Source organism: Aspergillus aculeatinus (genome assembly GCF_003184765.1).
Source record: "Aspergillus aculeatinus CBS 121060 unplaced genomic scaffold BO66scaffold_1, whole genome shotgun sequence".
Taxonomy (NCBI): Eukaryota; Fungi; Ascomycota; class Eurotiomycetes; order Eurotiales; family Aspergillaceae; genus Aspergillus; species Aspergillus aculeatinus.
Window position 1 is genome coordinate 546,357 of NW_020291470.1, and position 25,541 is coordinate 571,897.

The window sequence follows — 25,541 nt, forward strand, 5'->3', positions numbered from 1 at the left end:
CATGTGTATGTATCTGCGTATGGTATATTGGTATATATGTGTGTATACCAACACGATCAACCGATGAAGCCACGATAGATCTCGTCCAGCACATCGCGTTTGCGTTTGCGGTCGGCTCGCTCGGCCTCCTCCGCCTCGTCCGGTTCCCCTTCGGGCTCCCTCGACACCCAGCCGCGGATGGTGCCGTCGCCGTGGGCGGAGAACATCTCGATCCCCTCGCCGGATGCCCCGTTGCCGCGCCAGGCAAGCGAGTTGATCCGTGCGGCGCTCAATGCGGTCGACCGGCCACGAAATTGCGGTCCGGTGGTCGCCAGTCCGGGCACCCGGAGCCGTTTGATGTGCGCTCCTTCGCGGAGCTCGAACATGTAGATCTCGCCGCGGTCGTCGTGCTCGTTGAAATTCGGCCACAGGAGCGTCTCCTGCCCAGCCGCCATGAGACCCCGCGGGACGACAAGCGGCGCCCGCTCCGCCAGGTGGGAGGAGACGCTGTTGCGCACGCGGGGCCCGAAGTGCACCAGCGTGTTCGCCCCGGTGCCCGCGTCCCAGACGCGGATCCGGGCGTCCTGCCCGGCGGTCACGAGGTGCGAGCCGGTCGACGTCCACCGGACGCCCGTGACGGCCCCGTTGTGCGCGCGCACGTGCGGCGAGAAGGCCGGCCGCGGTTGGTAGGAGGGCGGGGCGGTGGTGGGGGCACGCACGAGGCCCACCGCGTCGTCCATGTGCAGCGCCGCGATGGCGGAGTTGTGCCCGCCGCGGCGGATGTCGAAGAGGATCACCCGGTTATCCGTGGAGGCCGTCGCCAAAATATGCGGCTGGTGCGGCGCCCATGCGACGGAGAGCACCGCGGATTCGTGGCCGGGGAGGCCGTGCGTCGATAGCCCCGAGCGCAGGTCCAGCAGGCGCACGGCTTTCTCGGAGGTGCCCACGGCGATGAGGAGCGGGGCGCCCGGGTGCGAGGACATGGCGTGGGTGTACGGCGTGCAGTCGAGGCGGAACGTGTGCACGGGGATGATGGCCTCCGGGGACAGTGCGGAGAGCTTGAGCGTGCCATCGTGCGAGGTGGTCAGGATGGTCGACGGCGTCGGATCGAAGGGGTAGATTGAGATGGAGGTGATCGCATGTGTGTGCGCATCTTCATGCGACGCCTTGTTGACCGATGCCACCGAGCGATGGACATGATTCAGCTCGGATCCGCGGGACTCCAAGTCCCATAGGTGAATGGACGGGTCTGCGCCGCCGGAGACCATGCTGAGATAGCGTTTAGTATGAAGACTTGCAACTGGAGACGAGAGGGGGCGTACAATCTGCCTTCATTGTGATCAATGGCAAGTACTTTGACTCCGGCTCGATGAGCAAACGTCTCTTCTTCTAAGCCCAAGTCCAAGGACCCATCTGGAATCTCTTGGGATCGACCATGCGCCAATAAAGTGTTGTGCTGACTGGAGAAGCGTATACCGGGCGCCGGCTCAAGGTTTAGGACAAGGCGAGTTGTCTGCGCGACATGAAACGTGGATGGATGAATGGACCCCAGAGTCCTGTTGAGGATGTAAGAATTCATTCATTCATCAGGATATATCGCATTCAGATTATAGTTATTAGGTCTTGTGAGGTGACGTTCATCACAGCTTGCGCTGATGGAGGAGTCCCTCCCTCGGCTGCGGGGACGGAAGAATGTTGAACCGGGAAGCTGTCCTAAAGTGGAAAGACGTGTTTCTCCCCGCCCCGCTCTGGCCCGGGCCCGGGTCCGAGTCCGACTCCGCCCGCTCTGTCGCAAACCAAACCAAAATCAGAGACACAATCAATCCTGGCAGATCCAGACGGTCTCTAATCTCAGCAGCGAGGCACGGCCCCCATTATCCAGTGGCGCGGCAACTTTCCTGATGCTCTCGCACAGGTCGAGCTTGTCCTGCACCGACGGCTATCGCTATGTCGCACGGTAGATCTCTGGCGCTCAGCCAGAATTCCTTTGTCAAGCCGCCCGACCTCGGAGACGAGCCGGAGGATGACCGACAGGATGAGGCGGAGGTGACCAAACAGCGACGATTGGCAACAGTTTACGATGCCGTAGCAGGTGAGTCGGGCGTTCTCTATCATATACGCTTAATCACAGCGAGTGCAATCTGACGATCCGAATGTCAAGGCCGGATTAACGCGCATGGTTTTCTGCCCGCCGTGCCGTATGCCTCCAAGAACCGCGACACAGCCTCGTCGAGCAGGCGTTCGGTTCGCCCTGAAGAGGTGCTTTTCCGTCGGCAGAATGCGCCCATTCGCTACGAGGAAAACGACTTCTATTTCGCCCATGAATCCCTCCCAGCCGACCGTCAGCTTCCCTCGTCCGAGCTGCTAGAAGCTGTACATGCCTACTCGGCCGATTTCTACGATCACGCGACCATTGACCGCGGCCAGCACGACCATCACAGTATGGACGAAACCGCGTTAATCGCAATGGGGATACTGTTGGAGGAGATGGCCAAAGAATCGCTGGGTGAGACGGGCGACCTGGTCTTCGTCGAAGGGGAGGAAATTTCTACCGACGAGGATCGGCTGCCTTCGCAATCGGGCCGGCGCGTAGGTCGCAAACGGGCGAATACACAGAATAGTATGATGGCCAGCTCGGGTGACGAGATCAAGGCTCCCTTAAAGCGACAGAAGAAGCGCAAATTGGCTCGGAAGGCTTGGACGAGTGATATGGACACAGAGCTTGATGACCTACTATGAGGTCTGAAGTTGTGATTGAACCGACCTCTCCCCCCGTCCTGCTGATTGGAGGTTCGTCAGCGGAGAGGCAACTCAGCATACTTGAGGGGGCATTCTACTTGGTTAAGGAGACCTATACTGCCAGCCAATTCGAGCTAAGATACACTGCATATACCGCGTGGCGCATCCCCACCGCCGAATGCACCCTGTTCTTGCGTTCAAGGCCTAGACAGTATGCAGGGTCAAGCCCCAGGTCATGTAAAAGAATGTTTGTATCGCCACCTGAAACTCTTTTCGCATGACTTGAACCACAGCCCCAAACTCATGAATCCAGGTCAATGGCCGAGGCACGGTTCAACTACCCATGAACCACTTTACCAGGAGATGCTTAATAGCCAACAACACGAGTTGGGTAATTTGGAAACAGCCACAGACGGAACACTGTCAGCACGCAGTGGCATGTGTCAAGTGACCACCTCACCCCATCAGCTGAGAGCGCATGATATTATCCGTTGCTTGTGGAAAGTGGCCAGCGTATCACTCGCCTAGCTCTTACGCCTCCAGCGAGGGTTTTAATTTAGCTCGGGCTCGTCCAACGTGGCCAACCAGTCTCCAGTCGCGCCCATCATCGGGAACTGTAACGCAATGTCAAATCCGTCCCGGGAGGCGCAGGCCAAGGTCTTGGCCATTGCGATTTCTGGACTAGACACTCGTTTACGCTTGGGTCGATGGAACTAGACCCTCCACTCTCTGCACCCCGGACCGCATCCCCAGATTTCGGTGGGATGATCGTGGTGGGCCTCTCGCTGGCACCAGCTCCATGCTCAATGTTTAGCCTAAATCAAGATCACATCTCCAGTCTGTGAATCAGGGTGATTGACCGTGGTCGACATGTCTAGCTAGCATCTTCTAAACATGCCTAGGCTCTCGGCCCGGCCCAACCTTCAGTGTTTGGCTCACTGCCTGACCGGACTTTGAGACTAGGCCGTCGTTCCCTTTGGATAATGTTAGAGCCAGGCCCTAATTCTTCCCCCGTGTAGCTATTCGCAGGCGACTGCATCTGTTTAGGCGTTACCTAGGTTTAGCCGCGAGCTCGCGAGCTCTCCTAGACCGGTGGACATTCTGCATGTTCCTCGTATGCCATATAGCCGGATGGTAAAGCTGGCAAACACTAGATTTTAAGCCTGTCCCCGCGCCTCAAGGATGTCCTCTTTCTCTGGAACTCTTATGCAGGAAACTGGCTGAGTGTCCTACAGTACCTTTCCCACGCCTTTGGATTTACGCATTGAACGGTCACCATGGGTTCTTCCGGGACCTTCGAGCTCGCTGGCCAGCATTTTCCCCGAGTGACATGGTACAAGGATCCTGGCATGAGGAAAACGTACATTTGCCTCATGTTTGTCGTATTGACTTCCGTATGTGCATACACTTGGCCGGTGAGGGTTTCCCGGTGCATGACACGTTACTGACAGGGTCTCAGGCAACGAACGGCTACGATGGGTCGATGATGAATGGTCTTCAGACCCTGTACTACTGGAAAGACTACTTCCATAACCCTGGTGGCTCGAAGCTTGGCATCCTGAGTGCGATCATGTCCCTGGGCTCATTGGCGGCGCTGCCTGCGGTGCCCTATACGGCGGATTACCTCGGCCGGCGGATGGGAGTTCTCATCGGCTGCCTCATCATGTGAGTGTCTCAAGCTACTGTTCCGACTCTGTGCTGTGCTCATTGTGTGGTCAGGATCTTGGGCGTCGTCTTGCAGGCCGTCAGTGCCAACTATGGCATGTTCCTGGCAGCCCGGTTCTTGATCGGGTTCGGAGTCGCCATCGCGCATGGTGCTTCACCCTTACTGATCACGGAGCTTGTACATACGCAACATCGTGCTGTTTTTACCACGATCTACAACAGTAGGTTCTGATACTATGTTGATTGCCCGTTCAATACTGATCCCTGCCTTAGCGACATGGTACGTGGGCGCCATTGTTGCCGCGTGGCTCACCTTCGGCACGAACAACATTCAAAACAACTGGTCCTGGCGGGCACCCACGATCGTCCAGGCTGCTCCATCCATCCTGCAGATCCTCTTCATCTGGTTTGTCCCGGAGTCTCCCCGGTTCCTGATCTACAAGGGCAAACATGAGCAGGCCCTGAAGGTCCTGGCGGACTGCCATGCCAACGGCAACCAGGAGGACGAAGTCGTCCAGCTGGAGATGCACGAGATCAAGGAGACCATCCGACTGGAGAAGGAGTACGAAAGCAACAGCTGGATGGAATTGATCCGGACCAAAGGAAACCGCCACCGCGTAATCATCTTGATCACTGCGGGCCTCTTCTCGCAGTGGTCCGGCAACGGGTTGGTCTCGTACTACATCGCGAAGATCCTGACCTCCATCGGATATACCAAGTCCGTCGAGCAGAACCTGATCAACGGCTGCCTTCAGATTCTGAACTTCATTGTCGCTCTCTCGATGTGCTTTGTTGTGGACAAGGTCGGCCGGCGCCGGCTTTTCCTGATCTCCACGAGTGGCATGTTGGTCGCATTTATCATCTGGACCATTTGCTCGGCGCGGTATGAGATTGCTCATAACCACGGGGCTGCCAACGCCGTCGTGGCGATGATCTACATCTACTATGTCTTTTACAATGTCGCCTGGTCTGGCCTACTGGTTGGCTACACGGTGGAGATTCTTCCCTACAGTATCCGCGCTAAGGGCATGACAGTGATGTGGTTCTGCATCGATGCTGCACGTGAGTTTTTCTTTTTCTTTCCGGAAGGCAAATGATAAGGATCAACACTAACTCCAATCTAGTCTTCTTCAACCAATACATCAACCCCATTGCCTTGGACAACCTGGGCTGGAAGTACTACATCTTTTACTGCGTCTGGCTCGGGGTCGAGTTGACGGTCGTCTGGTTCTTCTACATTGAGACCCGTAATACCCCCCTGGAGGAGATCGCGAAGCACTTTGATGGCGACCAGGCGGTGGTGGGAGGAGTGGCCGGAGTCGGAAAGGGGGGTGATGAGATCCACCACATTGAGGAGACTTCCAAGGAGGGGGGCTTTGTCCGGGAGGTGCATGTCTGATCGGGGGCGGGGGGGTGCATGGGTGGCAGGCGTCAACATGAACTTGATAGTCTACTTTGAGCACTGTCTCAATAGGGCTGATAAGTCTTCTAACCTTGAAAAGGTCATAGTGCCAATTCGGCATGCGTGAGATTGTCTTCTTTAGTGCGGCGTAGGCAGTAAGTTAAGGTAGATTGGCCAGTACGGACCATCTTGTTCCACCAAAGACTGCCGGGCTGTTCACCCTAGCCTCAGGCACACATCGTGCCTGGTTGATGGTCCATCCAATCGCCCTGTTTGTACCTACCGTACTTACCGTACTTGGTAAATCAGAGCAATCTCCAGCTGACACACCACCACTGTCTACAGCACAATCACAATCACCATTCTGGTCTCCAAAGTGCTGATCCCACACAAACAAACCAGCAACTGCCATTATCGACCCAGATCCACAAGACTACGACTACGACTACGTCTACGTCTTCACAAACAAGCCTTGCGATTAGCAATCATGGTAAGCCGACTGGAAGTGGGGGGGGGGGGGGAGGGGGTTTCACCCATCCCGGCTAGCACCTCACTTTACACCTCACTTACCTTGACGCCGCCCCCCCTCCCCGACTGCACAATTCGCTACCGATAACCCAGCTAATCCCGAAACCCAAGCCCCCGAAACTCACCAAGAGCGCCAAACAGGCCCTGATCGTCTCGCACCTCCGCGCCAGCGGCACCTGCCACACGCTGAAGGACCTCGAGAAGTCCCTGCCGGCGGTGGCCTCGATCAACGCGATCCAAGTGAAGGAGTTCCTGCAGGAGCTGGCGGACGAGAATGAGATCCGCGTGGAGAAGATCGGGAGTTTGAACTGGTACTGGTGTTTCGCGGGGGAGGCGAAGCGCGAGCGCGAGAATCGGTTGCGCGCGGTGCAAGCGGAGGTGGAGCTGGTGGGGAAGGAGGTGAGTGAGTTGGAGGCGTTGGTGAGGGAGAGGAAGGCTGCGGAGGAGAGGGAGAGGGTGGAGGATGAGAGGGTGAGGGTCAGGGTGAGGGAGGCGGGTGGTGGTGGTGGTATTGGGTATGATAGGGAACAGGAGAGGGAGCGGCTAATGCTACGGAAAGTGGAGCTGCAGGAGGAGATTCGTCATCTGCAGGGGAAGGTGACGGCGGTTTCGGGATCCAGTGGTGGTGGTGGTGGTGGTGGTGGTGGTGTTGTTGAGGAGAAAAGCTTGTCGTGCGTGGTGGAGGAGACGGAGGAGTTTCGGCGTCAGGCGCTGATGTGGACGGAGAATATTTATGTGCTGGAAGGGTTTGTCGATCGGCTGACCGGCGGGGATCGGGAGGTGTTGCGGGCGCTGCAGCGCGAATGTTATGGAGAGGAGGAGTATGTGGAGGGGGAGGGGTTGCGGGAGATTTTCGATTGAGGGGGATGGTGATGGTGATGGTGATGATGATGATTTTACGGTAGTGTAAGTTACTTAGTGGTGTTGTTGTTGTTGTTGTTGTTGTTGTTGTTGATTTATAAGATGGAGAAAATCAGGGCATGTACTGTACAGTAATTAGTGGTGCTCCAGTCCAGGCTGCTCCAGCTCCAGCCGAGCAGTGAGTGAGTGGAAACTGCCGAGCCACGAACGGCCCAAGAGAAGCTTGACTGTCTCGCCTCCTCTTGCTTATCTGCACTTACCGTGGTCGATTCTCCTCTTTTCCCTTTCCCAATCCCACTCTTTCACCCCCCCCCCCCCTTCTGTCTGTCTGTCCGTGTCTCTCACTCAAACCCACTCCCCGATTCCATCTCATCCCATCCCAATTCATACCCCCGGGGGGTCGACCTTCCACTCACTCAACTCACTTCGCTCACTACAATATCTCTAGACTACATTCATCTTTATCCTCTTTTTTTGTCTTCTAATGCAATTCATTTTCTGTATTTGATTTTTTCCTCTATCTTAATCCTTTTGCCCCCCTCTTCCCTCCCTCACTCTCTTCTCTATCACCTGCATCAACTACCTGCATCTCCTCTTCCCCCCCTCCCACTATTTCCCACTTAAGCTTTGGCCCTCCACGGTCCAAAAACGCCCTTTGGGTTCGGACCTACTGCTATTACTAGTCAAGTCTAGTCATCCTAGCCTAAGGGGGGCTTTTCTAGCATCCATCCATCCATCCATCTCATCTTGTCATTTCTCCCACTTGAGCTCCACTCTCGCTCTCTCGCTCTCTTTCTCCCTCTACTAGTCCCTCTAACTTCCTCTCTCTGTCTCTCTTTCTTCCTCTCTCTGTCTCGCTCCTCTCAACCATTGTTCGCAATTCCATCCATCCCGAAGAAATGATGCGGACCAGTCAGCCCGACTCTTAATCCCTGACAATTCTCTCTTCTCCCTTCCTCTCCCCCCGGATAATTCTTCTCTTCATTCCTCCCCTTCTTTCCTTCTTTCTTTTACCTCTTTCTGCTTAGCTAGCCTTTGCTAAGTTTCCTGACGGTCGGACAAGAAAGGTCCTTCCCGAACACGTCTTCCCCTCCCCACCCCGGATTGGGGATTCTTCCCCACGCGCCTTTCAGTCCTCTGCGTGATTTTACAACTTAGGCTGAAGCGACGCAACCTCTCATAAATTGCGCGCCATCCAGTCAATTTCTCCAGCTGCGTTAGCTACGGAGGTTGAAAGAACTTGGTGGTTATTGCTGACTGCCTTCGCGCCCGACGGCCAGATCGGGCCGGACCTGCCGGGGGATTGACTGCTTGCTTACCTGCTTGCCTGCTTGCCTACTTGATTTGATGCTAGGAACGGAGAATTTCCCTTCTGTCTCGATCGCATCCCCATCTCCCATTCTGGTCGGGGCTTATTCTCTAAGTTGTCATCCTTCCTCACGTTACCCGCCCCTTGCTGCCTCGTCGACCTTGAATCAACGACGGCTTTCGTCATTCGACGGCAGTACGCTGCGCTGAGAGGCTCCTCTCGATTCCACCCCTCTCTTCCCCTCCTTGCTCCCTCTCTGGCTCGGCACTCTCCCTGTCCTCTTGCTCGCCCTCAATTGACTGCGCTGAATTCTTCTACGTCCATTGTGTTCGCCGCTTGCCAGCCACCTCATTTCGCTCGCCATTTGTATGGATTGGGCGACGTAGTGGCTGTGTGTCATGTCCGTCAACCCTCTCCCTTCTCGACCTTCCTCGACGCTCCGTCGGAATAGCTCCTCCCTCCTAGCCAAATTCCGCTCCCAACTCGGCCCTCGAAATCGCAGCATCACCGACTTCTACATTGAGCCTGACGATCCCTGGCGCTCCTACTTCCCCGGTGACACCATCACCGGCACGGTCGTGCTAACCGTTGTTCGGCCCGTTCGCATCACACATCTCGTCGTTTGTCTGCATGGCTATGTCAAAGTCTACAAGAACACCGTCCCGACGGGGGAGTCATCGCCAGAGTTGGGATTTCTGGGTCCCGGACGCGGGCGTCGAGGGGCGGAATATTTGGGCAATGGCTTGTCAACCTTGTTTGAGGATGAGGTCGTCCTGTGCGGGGAGGGTCGTCTCAAGGAGGGTGTCTACAAGTTCCGCTTCGAGATGTCTTTCCCACCGTATGCGCTACCCAGTAGCATCAATGTAAGAGCCTTGCGACAACCTAAACTGCCTGCTGAAAGTGGCCGGTGCTGATATCATGACTCGGACGCAGTTCGAACGAGGGACCATCTCCTATATGCTTACGTCCACCCTAACCAAGCCGACCACGATTAACCCGACTTCCACCTGCCGACGACGCGTCACCGTGTTGGAAAACATCGATATTGCCCCCTTTCCTCGCCCCAAACCTCGAATTGTCACCCTCGAACCAATCTCCCGACGCGCCAAGTCCAAAGCGAAGGCCAAGTCAGCAGGATCTGACGCGCCCGATACGCAGTCGCTCGATCCCCCGGAAAATGGCGAGAACTCGACCGACAATCGCCCGCCGCTCAGTCCGGCACCCAGCAACGTCAGCTCCTCCAGTCGACCGAGCAACAGCAGCCAGAGCTTTCGAGTTCCTAGCGATCCAAGCTCGTCGACCAGCACCGGAATGCGCAATAGTGAGGCTCGGAGCATTACCCCATCGGTCACGGACGGAATAATTACCGCGAAGGCCGAAGTTTTGCGCGCGGGCGTGCTGCCAGGAGATACATTACCTATCATGGTAACGATCAACCATTGCAAACAAGTGCGCAGCGCGCATGGTATAATTGTAACCCTCTACCGCCAGGGACGGATCGATTTGCATCCAGCAATTCCTATGGGCAAACCGGACGGAAAGAAACCCGTCTATGAGGACTACTATCCACGCTCTCGGACGGGTCTGGGAGGGCTAACCCTCGGCTCTAGTCGCACCACGGGGGTCTTTCGAAAAGATTTGACGCAGACCTTTGCACCTCTTATAGTGGACCCGGTGACCATGACGGCCGTCATCAAGACCTCGATCCGTGTACCCGAAGACACCTTTCCCACCATCACGCGTACCCCAGGAAGTATGATTAATTTCCGATACTATGTTGAGGTTGTGGTCGACCTTCGGGGGAAGCTCACTTCTCCGGACCGGTTTCTGCCACGGTTTAATATGGTCACCTCGGGTGGCAATTATTCGCCCAGTGGACAAGTGCTGAACCCGGCCGATGTCAACAACAGTGCAATCACAGCCAACTGGTCAGGCAATATTCTGGACACGGACCAAATTCGGCGCGAGAAAGGTGTTGTGGCGGTCGTTTTTGAAGTCGTGATTGGCACGCGAGATTCGCAGCGGGGAGTCAAACCGGCGGAATCTGCGCCATCAGTGGCGGCAGGACCAGATGAGCCCTCGCAGGATAGTTCCGTCACCGAGCGAGAAGTGTGGCCACCTGAGCCCAATTCACAGCCCAACGGTGAAACAGAGTATCCTGAGGATCCGGCGTACTCCCATGATCCGTCACACTGGCCTGAGTATCCGGGACCCGGGTATGGGGATGAGCCGCAGTCGTATCAATCGCTCGGCGAGATGACTTTTACTCCTCCGTCAGAAGAGCCGATGGACGAAAAGGCACGGTTACAGCGTGCTGAGCAGATGCTTCTCCCTAGCCAGCCTCTGGAGGATGACCCAGGAGTCGGATCGTCGGACTTGGTAATGCCGACGGCTCCAGTGCTACCGGAAGATGACCACCTCCAGGATTACCATCATCTGCCTTCGCCAATTGAGAATTCCACCCCGCGCCCGGCCATCTCCGCGGAGTCAATGCAGACGGTAGTGCCTGGCAGCAGCGCCATGGCTGCCAGCGAGGCGGCGCAGACAGGTGATGATAAACAAGAGCTGGAGCGACGGCGACTGATGGCGCAGGCCAGCGCGCCCGAGGAATTGGATGTAGCACCAGCTGAGTCGGGTGACGCACCCACGGCGCCGGTTTTTCATGATGATGAAGAAGACCATCACTTGGTGGGTGGCATGGCGCATGGCGACGAGTCCTTACCGCGGTATCAGCGATGAGCGAATCGGCTCAGGGAGCATGTTTTCATTGTTTCATTTTCGTCTGATTGAGTCTATTGCATTGCGGGGCTACCGGGAGATACCATTTAAGTTTTTGTGATCTTTTTATTCATTTATTACATTTCATATATCTCATAAATCTCATAAATTTTTATGCATTTCATACTTGCTGGAGATAGTGACTAAAAAAGTTGGCTTATCGCAGCCATGGGGATGGATGGGATATGGAGGGAAGAGACGATACGAAGGAACAGCAAAACAAAACCAAGTCATTGATAAGGAAGTGTTTGGTGTGGTTGATAAGCATGAGAAGCTAACTAAGGGGGGGGGGAGAAAGACGCGCCAAGCCCCAAGCCGGGTTTGTCTCTCAACCTCCGGCAGCGACTGCACTTTCGCATCTTCTTCCCTCGGGCCTAGCTGATCTTGCTTTCTGTTGCGATCAAACCACCACCACAAACAGGACGGAGAGAACACTTTTGTTTCCACACCTTTTCAGCCCGTTCCTCGAAATACTGTTCGCACCGGAGCACTTCAAGCCTTGCAGTCATGGCTTTCCGCAACGGGTCCTTTGCGACCTTCCTCATCGTGTGCCGTAAGCAGCAACCCAAATATCTTCACCACCTTTTCAGCACACTAGACACTGACCTCACATACGAAAACCCATAGCAACCAGCTTCTTCCTCGGCATCATCTTCTCCCTCTTCCCCTACGACTACCCGATCCTCTGGTCCACGACCCCGACGCCCGCCACGCACTTCGACTACTTTGAATCCCACCTCCGCTTCCTGCACGCCTCCCCGCCCCTCATCCCGCGCATCCTCCACATCGTTATTTTTCTGGGGTTGGCCGGCCTCGTGACCAAGCTCTACCGCCCCTCGGAGAGCAACATGCTCTTCGACGGCGCGAGCCTGGTCCTGTACATGTGCGGCGTGACGGTGTACATCGCGAATATCGTGAAGGGCCTGCGGCTGGTCAGCGCGGGTACCTACGGCGATGATCTGCTCGCTGCGACCGCCGCCGCCGCCGGTGCTGGAGCTGGAGGTGACGCGCCGGCCGAGGAAGGGCAGATCCTCGGTCGCGAGGATTCGCTGAAGGTCCTCGCGGCGAGCAACACGATCCTGGCGCTGGTCTTGGTGGGGGTGCTCGTCTTGCAGGCGGGCCAGTGGTATGCCGAGCGGAAGGAGGCGCAGGAGCTGGCGAGTTTCAAGGCTTCTTCCTCTTCCTCTTCCTCGAAGAAGGAGAAGGAGAAGGAGGTGAAGGAGGATGCCGCTGTGGAGAAGGAGGAGCAGCAGCAGCAGCAGCAGCAAGGTGCTTCCTCTGCTACGACGACCGGGAGGGTGACGAGGCAGGCGAGCTCGCGGAAGAAGAATTAGTGAGATTGGTTGCTTGTGAGTGAGTGTGGTCGGGGGTAAGGGGGGTGACGTGAGGAGGATCTGCTGTTGTTGTCTGTTGTTGTTGTTGTCGGATACGAGCTAGCTAGCTATGAACGCTGCGCTGCGCTGCGCTGCTCATGTGGACTAGGTACTATTGCATGGATGGCTGTTCAAAAAGTCTTCGAGCGCTTTGAGGTTGTGATGCTAAATGGGATAATTCTACCTACCTGTCTACCTATCATCTGCCCACCTACCTAAGTGTATGGGCTCTAAATCGTCGAGCCCGTTGCGTTACTCTCTCTCTCTCTCTCTCTCTCTCTCTCTGTGAGAGAACAGAATGCTGGGGCCGACACTGCTATTCCCTATGCTTTACCCTAGCCATGGAATGGAAGCTCTGCACCGTACCCTCCCCCCATACTCAAGCCCCTACAATACAGCGCAAAAAAAGCACACAGCCATACTCATACGAACATCTATATACAGATTGAAGAACGAAGAGACCGGGATTCCCTCCCCATCTTCGAATCTTAGATCATGAAGAAGACGAAAACAGGTAAAACACATAAAATAGCCTATGAAGTTTGATATGTGGGGGAATCATAAAAACAAAAGGAAACCAGCAACATCGAACAAAACACACAAGCACACACACAAGTTAAGCGAGGGTGGCTAATATATCAACAGCAACAGCAACAGCAGAATGCAGAGAGTCAAAAACAAAAAAACGAAGGTGATATAGTAAATGCATGCTAGGCTTATTTATAGACGAGAACAAACCTTCCAGAGAATAACACAGAGCCTAACCCAAGTCGCAGATGCAGGATATTGAGAAAGGACTAATCTCACATATGTAGGGTCCCCGGGCTGAAGGAGAATGGACTCCGGGGCAGGTCGGGCGTGCGGGGACTCAGGGCCTTGGCGAAGAGTTCCTCGCCGGATTCGGCGTTGGAGGGGTGGGTGTGTGTCAATGAGCCTATTGAGGTGAAGCCGGTGTGGTGGAGGTGGTGGTGGTTTTGTTGTAGGTGGTGCTGGTGGTGGTTGCCGGGGGATTGGTGGGTTTGGAGCGATTCGGGGGGGTAGTGGACGATGATGGGGCGGGTGGGCGGGTCGGAGGGGGGTTGGGTTGGTTGATTCTTGTTGTTGTTGTTGTTGGTGGTGGTGGTGGTGGTGGTGGTGTTGCTGTGGAGAGTGTGGAAGGAGGTGAAGGAGGAGACGGCGACGTCTGGGGACTGCGGGGAGAGGAGATGGCGGGCCGTGGCGGCGTGGCCTGTAGGTTATTTGAGTGAGAAGTTAGCTTGTGGACTTGTAGTTGGAGCTGGTAAAGACGGTTGAGTCAAGAGGTGGAAAAACATACCCTCTCCCTTCGGCGATAGTTCCTTCTCACCCGTCTGCAACTTCAACCCCCGGAGCTTCTCCCCCAGCTTCCCCCCACCTGTGGTACTGGGCGACACCGGGGTCGCCGGACCCATGGGATAATGCGGATCCGGATGGCTGGCCGGCGGACTGCGCTCTGTCAACGAGACCCCGAAGTTGGTCTCGATCCACTCCTTCTCCTGCAGGGCCATGTGCAGCGCGATCCCCTCGACATTCGCCAGACACTCGTCGCGGATCTCCTTGTCCAGCACCTGCAGCCGTTTCTTCGCCCAGATGGTGTGCAGCACCCCCTTCTTGCCTGCGGAGCGGCCGTCCGCCCCCAGCTCCGGCGGGAAGATGGCGGGTAAGGGGTTCAGATGCAGTGGCTCGGGGGCCTTTCCCGTCGCCGCCGCCGCCGCTGCAGCAGGATTTTGGTCGTGATCGGCGGGGGCGGCTTCGTAGAAGAGCGTCACGGTCGGAGGGATGGTGACGTGCGGCGGGAGGAGGAAGTAGAACCGGCGCGTGTTGTCCTTGGTCTTCTCGTCGGCGGGGAGGACCGCCTGTTTCCCTTCCCAGGCGACGTGCCATGAGCCGCCGCCTTTGGTGTTGTTGTTGTTGTTGTTGTTGTTGTCCGTTGAAGGACCGGTCCGGCCGAGATCGTCGTCTTCCCACTCGATCATCAGGATCTTGGTCCCGTCGTTGCCCTTGCCGGCTTCGAATTCGAAGCGAGCCAGAGCGGTGATGGAGATGGTGCCATCGGGGACGCGCGATGGGTCGAGGGCAGCGAATTCGCTGTTGTTGGGGGTGAAAGGCGTGGGGAGGGAGTATGCCATGGCTTTGGGGGGTCTTTTTGTGTTTGTACTTTCGGGTCGTTGTATGGTGCGGAGGACGATGAAGGTTTGGACCTTCTAGGCGGACCGGACGAGGGCAGTGAACTGTCGCTGATAAGATGAACGAGGCATCTGAAACGGGGATGGAGATGCTGGAGGGACTGAAACCGCCGATCACGGGTCAGACGAAATGGAATGATTCCTCGTGTTGGTGTCAATCAGTGGGACTGATGATGATGATGATGTTGCTCTGTCGTCCACGAGGCTCAAAGAAGATGGATAAGAGAGTCTAAGGATAGAAACTGGAAGAAAAGTCAAGATCGCTGGTGGTGGTGGTGGTGGCGGTGGTGGTGTTGATTGAATGATTGATTGACTTGCATTATTGATTTGATTTGATTTGATTTGAGGGGTTCTGAAATTGATGGGCTTTTCTAATTATAGATTCAGCCTTGGCATCACACCGCAGCTTCAACGCTCTCTCTCTCTTCCATGTTTATTTCCCCCACCCCTTCGTTTTTGTTCTGTTTCTGCCACGTCCTGATCACTGCATTGCTGTTGAATGCTAGGCCCTTCATCATGGCAGCAGACATGCAAGTCGAAGAAAGTCGAAGAGATGCCTCATGCTTGGAGGGATGCCTGATTGGCCTCGTGGCTGCCACCCGAGGCTGAGCGAGGAAGTACTGTATGTACCCCACTTGAGGTACGAAGAGAGATCAAAGACAGAGACGAGAACGAAGAGGGGCACTGGAAGAGACCACGAATGGTGGAGCGACAAAGAGGACTCGGGCCAGGCATGTCAGCAATATCCTTGGTCAGGTTCATTGTGTTGTTCGTCATGGATCACTGCGGGAGTGATCCCTCCATGATATACTCATGCGAGAAGGGCTCTCTCCCTCTATAAGCAGCCATCTGGCCAACAGCTGGTCAACCACCTCTTGTCTGTGTGCCTATCACTCCTATTGCATCGGACTGAAAACGTCCGTAACTTTGGTCATGGTAAGCAACCCCCAATGTACAGAACAATACCATACCACCACCGCCATGGGACGAGCATTTGGGCGGCAATACGCGGGTGGACAGTCTTCAGGGAAGGGGAAGGGTGATGAAGAGATGCGATCATGCAGGGAATTTTGCGCTTAAACTGCCCGAAGAAACGGACGCGCCGCCCATGATTTGTTCTATGATTGTCCCCCGCGTTGTGATTATCACCAAAGGGGACGAATCGTCTACGTTCATTGGTAGACTCTTGCTCAGAAGAAAGAGAGGGGCAAAGTCAACGCACTCGATTTCTGCAATCATCATCACAAAAGTCAACATCATCAACTTGACTAACCGCTGGTATATTGACGAAGGGGGCATGAACCGACTGGGCTGGAAGGACAGCTAAGACTCACAGCGACCCAGCCATTCGTCACGGACTTGCGAAAATCCCGATGAGGTCGAGGACTATGACTGGTTGACGAACGCACGCTCCACCAGTCAAATCAAGATTCAGTCCATGGGGATTGTCCGGAGGATATTATCATAAGGAGGGGTTGTTCATTCGATGCACTGACAGGACTGACGACAGTCTGATCCGGTGTGTTGTTGATGTTCGACCTCGGATCAAGTCAGTTGCAATGGAAATCCAAGCAGCATTGTCGACGACGACACTCGGACCAGCATCTGCGTTCATCATCAATGAATCTATCGTCTCCGGCTCCAACCTCATGATATAAGCTCCCAATGCAGCGATCGCAAACCAGTGTATGGCCCATCGTCACTGCAGCCGCCATAAGAGCGGTTACCAAAAATATCTCCCCCCCCCCCTCCTCTCCCCACCTCCATCCCAGAATAGCAGTGCGCATACATAGCATCTTCTGCGCTTAGCCCAATCAGAGTGTCTCTTTCAGGGTCTCTTCAATCACCCAAAATAACTTCCTTAGCCTGTGATGAAAATAGAAAGCCTGCAGATATCCGGGAGTTCTGAGGACACTATCCGCCCTTCCAGCAAGAGGGAAAGGAAGTGTGTGTGTATGCGTGTCTGGCTCTCACATCTGCCACTCACCTGCTGACCTTTGCACTGTTCGACTATGCTGCAGACTAGGAAAACAGCTGCCCCTCCCTCCCACTGCAGAGCACAGAAGTCTACTGCACAGCACGGGAGTATACTGTACATCCAGCCGTCGAGTTACGTGTGTAGTCGAGTGAAACAGTCAGTCAGTCAGCCAATCCATCCTCAGCCTGCAGAGAAGACACCAAAGAATCCAACCGGATTGGGCCAACCGCGAGACGCTGCCCACCTACTTACTTACTCCCTGCCCCGCTTTTTCCTCTGCCCGCGTCTGCTGATTAGGTACTCCGTAGTTAGAGTAGTTATTTCCGCTGAATTATCAATCCCAGTCTAAAGTCATCGCAGGTTTTCCTTCCGTCCCCCTTCCCTTCAGACGGCTAAGCCTATTGAGCAAGGTCAACTCTCTGCACGAATCTGGTATATAGGAATTTTCAGAGGAAGGGGCACAGGTTGACACGCGTGCGATGATCCCCTCCGAATAAGAGAGGGGTGGGGAGGGGAAGTGCGAGCGGCTGAGATCACGGCGGCAAATCTATGGGGTTGAAAGGCGTTATGGAAGTGATGAACCAAGTTTTCGTCTCTACATTGAGTTTCTTCTCTGGTGGTTTTTCGGGGCGGGTGGGAAATCCTTCACAAAGGTTAATTGCATGGGAGCTTGTTTTCATGGTTGGGCTTTGTTGGTAAGTATCTTGTGTTCCTTTCTGTCTCTATTCCTCGCTCTTTCTTTGGTGTGTTCTCAATCCTACGGATAGGACTTGGGCGAGTGCCCTATTCTGTAGTCTACTCCTTCTAAATATAGTATACCTTAGTACTAAGCACCGATACTAGCAGGGCTGTTGCACCCTGTGGTAGTGACAGTAGTTAACCTGAAGGTACAACAATACTTCGCCGGGACCACATCGTGGCAGCTGCAGTTAAGCGCCGGCACTAGGCTTCTTAGGGCGATGGTGGGTCCTGTCGGCGGGCTTTCCCCCCTCCCGATTCTGGAACCATTGGTTCCGCCGGGATAAGGATCGATGTGGGGGGTCGAGTTTAGATGACGTGTGGTGGGTTTTGGCGCCGAGGGGGACTTTCTTACTTGCTGGTTGGCTCGTCGGCATGGCCAGGCTACTAGGTATGATGTTACCTAGGTAGGCTGCTACGCCGGAGCTGAGGAGGAATGCTAGTACCAAGTAGCTAGCTTCTAGCACACTGTCTATTTGGGTGTGGTAGGTTCTAGAGGGAATTGAAGGTCGTGGTGAAGAAAGCCGCGTTGGAGGAGCGCGTGTCTATTCTACTCATACCTGTTGCTCATAACAATCTTCCATCTAACATTGAGCTTGAGGATACAAGACCGGGGCATCGAGGATACTCAAGAGCCACATCGCTAGAGTTCATGAATGCCTGGCATCAGACCAGCCCTATCACGGAGGGTGAGTGGTGAGGTTTTCTCGAAGCCCTCTCCATCTCATCACTAAGATCTCACTCTTGTATTTTTTTTTCTATTTCTAGCTCAATCTCATCCAATGTACCGTACACACTAAGAAATCTCCCACCCCTTAATCCCGCTTGCCTGCGCCCGCAATTCTTCAGCGAGCAAACATGAAACAGTCAGCGCGCTTTGCCGGCCAATGACCTGGCCCCATCGAGAGGTGCTAAATCACAGATTGATCTAAGGGCTCTCCTCGCAGTGCCCGGGCACGGGCACTGCAGGGTTGACCGGCGACCGTTTAGCACGGCAGACTTCTTCGACCTGACGCTCCCCCCGGGCGAATCACCGGAACTTTGGACGCGGATGAGTCTAGAGTGTAAATGTCAGTCTTAGTCGAGGGTGGCTCAGTTTACTAAAACGTCGAATTGCAAGCCCACGGACAAGAAAGGGGGGAAAGGGAGGTTGCTCACGATCTCTGGGCGTAAATTGTTCCAATGGGGAGGGTAGGGTTACCGCCGTGCGCTCGCGTTGGTATCGAGTGTATTGGTTATTTACCGTTACCGCTGACGGTGGGTTGGTTACCGTACACCACAGAGCATACTATGTATTTGGTTGTGATGAGCCTCTTCTCTTCTTCTTCTTGACCCTTGGGATTTGAACTTTATCGATGCTGTTGATGATACTCTCTCCTACATAGACGTGTTATTGAGTCAGTAGCGATGCTTACCACCTGGAAAACATACATACACACATACACCCCTCCACATCAGTATCTACACAACAGCCCTTTCTACTACCTCGCAAGACAACCACAACCATCTGGTATCTACATCGAGCCCCCCAAAGACTCCCAACCAACACAACAACGTCCAGAATCTCAACCTCCCAGGTCATGTTCTCACTCTACTGCATCTTCAAACCAACCCGAACAACACCCCATCCCTTCCCAACCAAAGCACAACCCCCCCTCCCCTCCCAAGTAACAACCGCGCCCCCGGAAAAAAAAGGTTTCACTCCCGTCTTCCCCGAGTGAGATTTACCTTTCCGGCTCAGGCTTCCCTCTCTCCCCCCAATAGTCATCTTTACCACTGCCCCGGGCCGGGTCACGACTCATCTCCCTGAGATGGGATAGGACGGTTGGGGCGAGTGAACGGCCCACACCGCCGCGAGAAGGCTGTTACCATAGACACATCGTCAGTCAGTGCGCGCTTCCGGATGCTTGGGTCCCGCCGGCGTGGTTGGGCATCTAGCTCGTAAGTCACGCTTATGCTTGAAAGGGGCCAGTGAGCAGGAATAGGCTAGCTGAGAGAGGACCTTCTGTACTTGTCATGGTGGGTGGAGATGGGTTGTGGATGGGTGATTGTTGATGTCGCAGGATCTTTAGGGTAAACACGTGGTTATGGCTGGAGGGGAGAATGGGATTCAGAGGATCTTGGGATCTTGGGGGGAGGGGGGCGGATTGTATACAGAGTACCTACGGTAGGCTTGAGGGGGGGGTGGGAGGTGTGTGCATGCGGCGCAGATGCCTTGCAGGAGGCTCTGGGTTGGTGCTGAAGGTGGTGTATCGGCCCGAAGTCAATCGTGGGTTTGAGTCTGTGGGTTTTGGGTGGTATGGATGGAGCTTAGGGTGGGTTGGTCAGGGAGGAGGTTTGTAAGTTGGTAAGTTGGTCGGTATGTACTGTACTCTATGTACCTTTCTCGGACCAAGTTGATGGTAAGAAACAGTGTCGATGGCTCTAATGTTGATTGATGGAGGGTCTACTATAGCGAAGAACTTACACTCACGCCGACGTCACTACTAGGTGGTAGATCAGACCCCATGTACATATCGTCATTGGTCAAGTCTGCTTGTGTTTGCCAATGAACCAGTCGTAGCCGCTTCCTGCGGGTATCCCCCTTTCTCATGTTCATCGAATAGAGAAACAGACTTCAAGTCAAAGTATGAGTGACTTCCAAATGTCTTCGAGAGACTTAATCATATTTGTTATATCCTCGCCAACAATGAATCCGCTCCCCAACTCCCAACGCCAAACCCAGCGCTACCTAACCCAGACAAGAAAAAAGCGCTTCAAACTGAATAGAATCAAACTTTCACAGTGCATCTTTCTCCTCACTATGCTTTCTCCGCTTCCCCTTCGGCGGATCCTCCAGCTGTGTTCGCTTATATGTCACGGTATGGGTGACCACATGCCGCACGCTCACCCGGCTGGCGGTCGCACTCCGCGGGCCCTCCCAATACCGCAGCTTCCAATCCGACGGCGAGTAGGGCGACAAGATCGAGTTCGCGCTCCGGGGCGTCTCCAACGTGGGCGAGTACCGCATGGCCGGGGGAATGCGCAGACGGCGCAGGTTCATCATGTCCCGCCGGGTCGGGGGCACCGTGCCGTAAGGCGTCGGCGGCGGCAGCGACGCCGTCGCGGGTCTGGTGGCATCGGAGAAGTTGAAAGAGCCGCTGACCGCACTGGCCGGCTGCGATGTCGGGGTTTTCGTGGCCTTGTCCCAGACGAAGCGCGTGGTGGCCCCATTGCCGTCGGCGGGGGAGAAGATCGGGGTGAGGGCCTTGAGGAATTCGGTGTAGGCGGCGGGTGGGGTGATGGGCGTCGACAGGCCGTCGTCACTGTTGTTCCTTGCTCCTCCCCCGGATAGACTGGCTCCTGAGTCCGCTTGAAGTTCGGAGGGGAAGGTCATTGTGCGAGGGGTCTGCAACGGGTGGAGGATTGGCTTCGCCGGCATTTTTGAAATGATGTACGGTAGAAGTGTCGGAGTCTTGAGAGGTTTAGGTATTGTGTAGGACACAAGAGTGCTCAAAGTGTCTCTGAAGAAAGGAGGCTTTGGGAGCCAGATGACAGTTTGTTCTGGCAAGGATGCGCCTGACCTTGGTCACGTTGTGCGTGGCAGTAGACAAGGGCCACTGGTGTCGTATATAGATCGATCTTGTATGGGACAGCCGACACCCGGGGGGCGAGACGGGACTAGGTGACTGAAGCGATCCAACCGGGAACGTCGCAGCTGTGATAAGAATAGAGAAAGACCGGAAAGGAACTTTTTTTCGTGATATCCTGTTTTCTCAGGAGAAGAAGCGAAGGAGGGTGGGGGAGGAGGTTAAGGGATGGAGGGCGGGCGAGATGTGGAGGGTGAGGATTATTATTTATCTCGAATTGACGGACAGTCCAGAGAGGCAGACGGATTTCGCGTACCGTACGGGTATTAGGACGGTAAAAGAACAAGACGCATGTCATGTAAGTATGATGGTCTGTCACGAATCCAAGGTCAGTGTCACGCGCTAGACCTAAAATGGCTTGATCCCGAGAGGTGCGCGGCTGCATTGAGGGAGCCCGAATCACCCTTTCCACACACTACATCTATCCGCCTCCACACGTTTCAACTCACCCAAGCGGGCTGCAAAGAGGTGTGATCTCCAATGCAATGGATTATCAGTCTGCAGACTTGGCTGGTGTGGATTGGCTTCCGGGAGAATGAGGGGAAGACGGTGTTTCGCTCGAATGCAGGTTCAGATCGGTTGATCTGCAAAGATGTGTGACAATTGATGAGAAGGTGTCGGCTGCTCTGTCAAATGGAATGAAGCTCAAGCATTCATCGGGACCATGCTCTTTATATTCCTCCTTCGAAAGGGCCTGAAAACTGGTCTCTATCGCTCAAATTGACCAAACATGCAATGCTGTAAACTAACGAACAAGGCCGAGATACTGACTGCCTCAGGGATTAACGCGCGCTATTTCCCAGCGCTAAAGGCTCAACCTCTCCTTGAACCACCACACAATATGTACACCATGTTGCTCGTCAAACTACGTTCAATCCAATCGACTGCTCGGAAAGCCACCCCAGGTCAGAGATACTCAGGACCCTTGTCGTTATCGTCCGCGTTAATGCACACATCTGCCGGTCTTGCCTAGTGGCGGCTCGCCCGGGATTCCATCGTGCAAATCGTCAATCAGATGTACAGTGAACCCACACAATCTGTCTCTCTGGAAAGCTTCCTGCGGGGAGCTTTCAATTCTATTGTCAATCTAGTTTGGCGGCTGGATCTCCCCAGACTTCCACACGGCTTGTTTTCATACTTTATCTTCATATCAACTCTGCCGGGTTGGCGCCAGCATTGCATCCTCATGCATCCGTACCTCTTCAGTAAATTGAACGACGATTGGTCAAGGGTTGATATCAAGGTAATGTCAGTCACTCCGTTGTCATGGCATGACGAACTATGCGCGCGGGGTCTGTGACCAGTACCGTGCTCAGACTCGCAGGGGCCTTCCGTCCACCCCTCTATGTGCAAGAGTGCTCGACCTTCTGGAGAAGTGTCCCTGCTAAAGTATGTGAATCCCCACTCTTCTTGCAGACTGGCTTTTGCTGGTGGGTCTATCATGATATCCAATGTTCATCACACCATGCCGCAGAGAAGGTAAACATTGAGACACACATTGGCACAGGAAGGGTCGCATCGGAGATCAAACAGTTGACAGCTATCTTGGTTAACTATCTCGGGAAGCCATGAGGATAGACTGGTGTGCTCGTACCGTTCTGTCCCATTGGCTGCTCGTCAACCGTTGGGTAATTTCTCACACCATCTTATTTCTCCGGTGCCACAACCAACAAACCTTTCTACTCAGTGTTGGATGCAAGCCTACGCCTGAGGGATGCAGCTCGGCCTTTAACTGCTTGCCATGTTACCATGACATTCAACAATGATGGATCGGAAGCTAATGGATTGTTCGAGACCGGACCTTGTTGATGTGAAGTCAAAAGCGCTGACCATTCCACTTCGGACGTATGACAGTAAGGATATAGCTCCTCGCATTAGAATTTGACACCCAATCTTAGTGGTGTTATGGATTACCATTGCATGAACGGCTCTTCTAGACGATGGAGCATTGATTCGGTGTGGGAAGCTGAGGAAGATGATAGAAACCGATCTTGACCACTTGACTCCCCCGAAAGCGACATTATCTGCGTGCCACAGTCATGCACCCAACCCGTCATACCCTTTTCGGTCATGAACCTTTGGCGTATCGCCTAATGGAAATCTGCGTACAGTGACATTTGTTACAGCGACTCGCCCTTGGGACCGTTAACGTAGACCCAGAGGTCATAAGCACAGGGCACATTAAGAATACGACTTTCTTCATGCAATTGAGCCGAACTGTGGCCGTGGGACCCAGGGCTTTCCTTGAAAGTCGAGACTTTCTAAAGTCAGATCAATGATTTCGACGCTTTAGACACCTTAGAGTTCTGGCTCCTGCCGCTCTACGGCCATGATTGATCACCGCGGATAAACAACCTATGAAGTTAAATGAAATGCATTCCCCAATCAACCTGAACGCCATCTATCAGAATAAATCCCGCAATCAAGCCGAAGCACAATGGCCCCCATCTACCCTCAAGTCCGCTCCCGTCATAAATCCGCTGCCATCGGCCAGCATGTACACCGTGGGCGCCTTGAAGTCCTCAGGCACGCCCAGGCGGCCCAGCAGCGCACCCCGCATCCAGGTCTCCTCCACCTCCGGCTTCTCTGCGAGCAAGGCATCCGTCATAGCGGTGCGAATATACTGCATTTGAGTCAATGGTTAGCAGTCATCGCTGGACGCATGAGGATATAAGAGCAAATCTACCCCGGCGGATAAGGTGTTAACGCGAATGCCATATTGTCCCCATTCCTGTGCTACAGAGCGACACATCTGGTGGACGGCCGCCTTGGACGAATTGTATGCTGTGCAGGTGAGACCCTGTGTGTGCGGCCGCCCTGTCAGCTTTTCTTCTGTCACAGTCGATGGAATGGAAAAAAGGGAGTCTCTTACTCGGTTGGCGATCTGCCCAGACATCGAAGCAATCATCACAATGCTGGCGGGGGTGTTCTGTTCCTTGAAGATGCGAGCACAATGCTTGGCGGGGATGAAGGTGCCAATCACGCTGAATACCGGTTCTTGTTAGATTTCACACATCACATCCTCCCACAGGAACCGTGGCCTTGGTGGTGGTGGTGGTGGTGGTGGAAGCTTTTACTTAACGTCCAACATCTTCCTCCACATGTCAATGGGGTACTCCAACGCGGGCACCATCTGCTGGATCCCGGCGCAGGTGATGAGTCCCCGCAGGGGCATATCGCGGCCCAACGCCTCGGCGGCGATCTGCTCGAGGATCTGGCTCGTGGAGGCCTCGTCGGTGATGTCGCACGAGATATAGGATGCGTGGAGGCGCCGCGCGCTGGCCAGTTTCTGAACCGAGGCCCATTCCTCGGCGCTGGGCGCGGGGAGAAGATCCAGGCACACGACGTCGCCGCCGGCTTCGATGACGGCTCCGGCCAGCACAATCCCCAGTCCCCGGCCGCCACCGGTGATCGCGACCGTGCGATTGCCGAGCGAGAAGAGGTCGTTGGTGCGCCCGATAACCGGCGGCTGTGTTGAGGCGGCGACGGCGGGGGTGGTGTGCTCGAGGGCGACCTCGGGTGTGGTGTTGTCGGTGATGGAAGGGGACATGGTGAGAACTTGTGCGAGAGGACTTTAGGTGCAGGCGAGGTGGTTAGGTGAGTATGGGGGAGGGGAAGTTTAAATGAGGATTGTCGTGGAGAAACTACGGTTATATGGGGAGTGTGCAGTTGGTGAGTGGACTGCGCTTATGCTTAACATAAGTAGGAGGAAACTTGCTGTGGGACAGACATCCTGTTGGAACTGTTCTGGCATGCATTTCGCTCTGGGACCGTTCTCATCGCTGCGCTGCGATTGCTATGCTATCTGCTCCACTGATCTATGGTATAGCGCCGCTGTTCAAGACCTGGCCTGTGATGAGTTGCTGTATGTAGTACGTACGCGGGTGGGAGGGTAACCGGCCACTAGGACGGGTCCACGACGGTGGTGCTAAAGCCTTCCTGAAGGGGAAAGTCCGGGATGATGAACTCGTGGCTTTGCCGATTCCCTTCGGCTCATCCCACTGTGGGTCGTGCCGAGGCGCCAAAGCTTACCAAACTGGGGAATATACGAGCGCACCTGCAAACTTGGTGATGCCCTAAGCCAGAAACCCACTCTGCCTAATTCATGAAGCGGAGGTTGAATAGTGGCATGAATCAGATGATGTCGTGCAGAATGGAGGTGCGCAACATTCGGGACAATGCTTATGAGCATGCAGACTTTGATGACCAGGCCAACGTTCTCACTATAGTGACTTGCGATACAACCAAAAGGCGTCAAACTGTTGAACCGCTACAAACGTGGTTTCTGGGAGCCTGAATAGCCATGGATCCAACCATGAAGTTTCAAAGGAAGCTATGGTTCCGTCTTTGACCATAAT

General features: G+C 54.7%; 9 protein-coding genes across 9 annotated transcripts; 5 read left to right on the forward strand and 4 right to left on the reverse strand.

The window, feature by feature from the left end:
- Positions 1 to 56: 56 nt before the first annotated feature.
- On the reverse strand, positions 57 to 1,594 carry BO66DRAFT_362995 (WD repeat protein; the record flags this gene model as incomplete). The annotated part of the gene is made up of 2 exons (XM_025645096.1): positions 1,302 to 1,594; positions 57 to 1,248 (listed from the first exon to the last, which is right to left on the reverse strand). The coding sequence occupies exons 1-2, from the start codon at positions 1,556 to 1,558 to the stop codon at positions 57 to 59; spliced, it is 1,449 nt and encodes a 482-aa protein (XP_025509116.1). The 5' UTR covers positions 1,559 to 1,594.
- A 332-nt stretch (positions 1,595 to 1,926) lies between these two features.
- Positions 1,927 to 2,718, forward strand: BO66DRAFT_433374 (uncharacterized protein; the record flags this gene model as incomplete). Its single annotated transcript, XM_025650687.1, has 2 exons — positions 1,927 to 2,071; positions 2,141 to 2,718. The coding sequence occupies 2 exons, from the start codon at positions 1,927 to 1,929 to the stop codon at positions 2,716 to 2,718; spliced, it is 723 nt and encodes a 240-aa protein (XP_025509117.1).
- Positions 2,719 to 3,621: 903 nt separating this feature from the next.
- On the forward strand, positions 3,622 to 5,782 carry BO66DRAFT_444949 (hexose transporter protein; the record flags this gene model as incomplete). Its single annotated transcript, XM_025651621.1, has 5 exons — positions 3,622 to 4,112; positions 4,178 to 4,383; positions 4,438 to 4,604; positions 4,657 to 5,445; positions 5,508 to 5,782. Exons 1-5 carry the CDS (start codon positions 3,996 to 3,998, stop codon positions 5,780 to 5,782), a joined length of 1,554 nt encoding a protein of 517 aa, XP_025509118.1. The 5' UTR covers positions 3,622 to 3,995.
- Positions 5,783 to 6,272: 490 nt separating this feature from the next.
- BO66DRAFT_396929 (putative GAJ protein) lies at positions 6,273 to 7,174 on the forward strand (the record flags this gene model as incomplete). Its single annotated transcript, XM_025648568.1, has 2 exons — positions 6,273 to 6,275; positions 6,407 to 7,174. 2 exons carry the CDS (start codon positions 6,273 to 6,275, stop codon positions 7,172 to 7,174), a joined length of 771 nt encoding a protein of 256 aa, XP_025509119.1.
- Positions 7,175 to 8,775: 1,601 nt separating this feature from the next.
- rim8 (pH response protein PalF) lies at positions 8,776 to 11,495 on the forward strand. The gene is made up of 2 exons (XM_025653341.1): positions 8,776 to 9,346; positions 9,417 to 11,495. Exons 1-2 carry the CDS (start codon positions 8,882 to 8,884, stop codon positions 11,220 to 11,222), a joined length of 2,271 nt encoding a protein of 756 aa, XP_025509120.1. The 5' UTR covers positions 8,776 to 8,881; the 3' UTR covers positions 11,223 to 11,495.
- Positions 11,496 to 11,768: 273 nt separating this feature from the next.
- On the forward strand, positions 11,769 to 12,475 carry BO66DRAFT_294058 (putative secretory component protein shr3; the record flags this gene model as incomplete). The annotated part of the gene is made up of 2 exons (XM_025643180.1): positions 11,769 to 11,814; positions 11,889 to 12,475. Coding segments are annotated over 2 exons (633 nt in total), but the record flags the coding sequence as incomplete, so codon positions are not given.
- Positions 12,476 to 13,285: 810 nt separating this feature from the next.
- On the reverse strand, positions 13,286 to 15,216 carry BO66DRAFT_4863 (uncharacterized protein). Its single transcript, XM_025653336.1, has 2 exons — positions 13,950 to 15,216; positions 13,286 to 13,862 (listed from the first exon to the last, which is right to left on the reverse strand). Exons 1-2 carry the CDS (start codon positions 14,779 to 14,781, stop codon positions 13,438 to 13,440), a joined length of 1,257 nt encoding a protein of 418 aa, XP_025509122.1. The 5' UTR covers positions 14,782 to 15,216; the 3' UTR covers positions 13,286 to 13,437.
- A 5,117-nt stretch (positions 15,217 to 20,333) lies between these two features.
- BO66DRAFT_396933 (uncharacterized protein) lies at positions 20,334 to 20,975 on the reverse strand (the record flags this gene model as incomplete). Its single annotated transcript, XM_025648569.1, has 1 exon — positions 20,334 to 20,975. The coding sequence occupies one exon, from the start codon at positions 20,973 to 20,975 to the stop codon at positions 20,334 to 20,336; it is 642 nt and encodes a 213-aa protein (XP_025509123.1).
- Positions 20,976 to 23,303: 2,328 nt separating this feature from the next.
- Positions 23,304 to 24,733, reverse strand: BO66DRAFT_433380 (oxidoreductase, short chain dehydrogenase/reductase family; the record flags this gene model as incomplete). The annotated part of the gene is made up of 5 exons (XM_025650688.1): positions 23,304 to 23,444; positions 23,636 to 23,806; positions 23,870 to 23,983; positions 24,056 to 24,167; positions 24,261 to 24,733. 5 exons carry the CDS (start codon positions 24,731 to 24,733, stop codon positions 23,304 to 23,306), a joined length of 1,011 nt encoding a protein of 336 aa, XP_025509124.1.
- Positions 24,734 to 25,541: the final 808 nt, after the last annotated feature.

Coding starts and splice junctions, on each gene's coding strand:
- rim8 (XM_025653341.1), top strand. CDS start 8,882: ATGTCCGTCAACCCTCTCCCTTCTCGACCTTCCTCGACGCTCCGTCGG. Junction 9,347..9,416: donor CGCTACCCAGTAGCATCAAT/GTAAGAGCCTTG, acceptor ACTCGGACGCAG/TTCGAACGAGGGACCATCTC.
- BO66DRAFT_4863 (XM_025653336.1), bottom strand. CDS start 14,781: ATGGCATACTCCCTCCCCACGCCTTTCACCCCCAACAACAGCGAATTC. Junction 13,863..13,949: donor ACTATCGCCGAAGGGAGAGG/GTATGTTTTTCC, acceptor AATAACCTACAG/GCCACGCCGCCACGGCCCGC.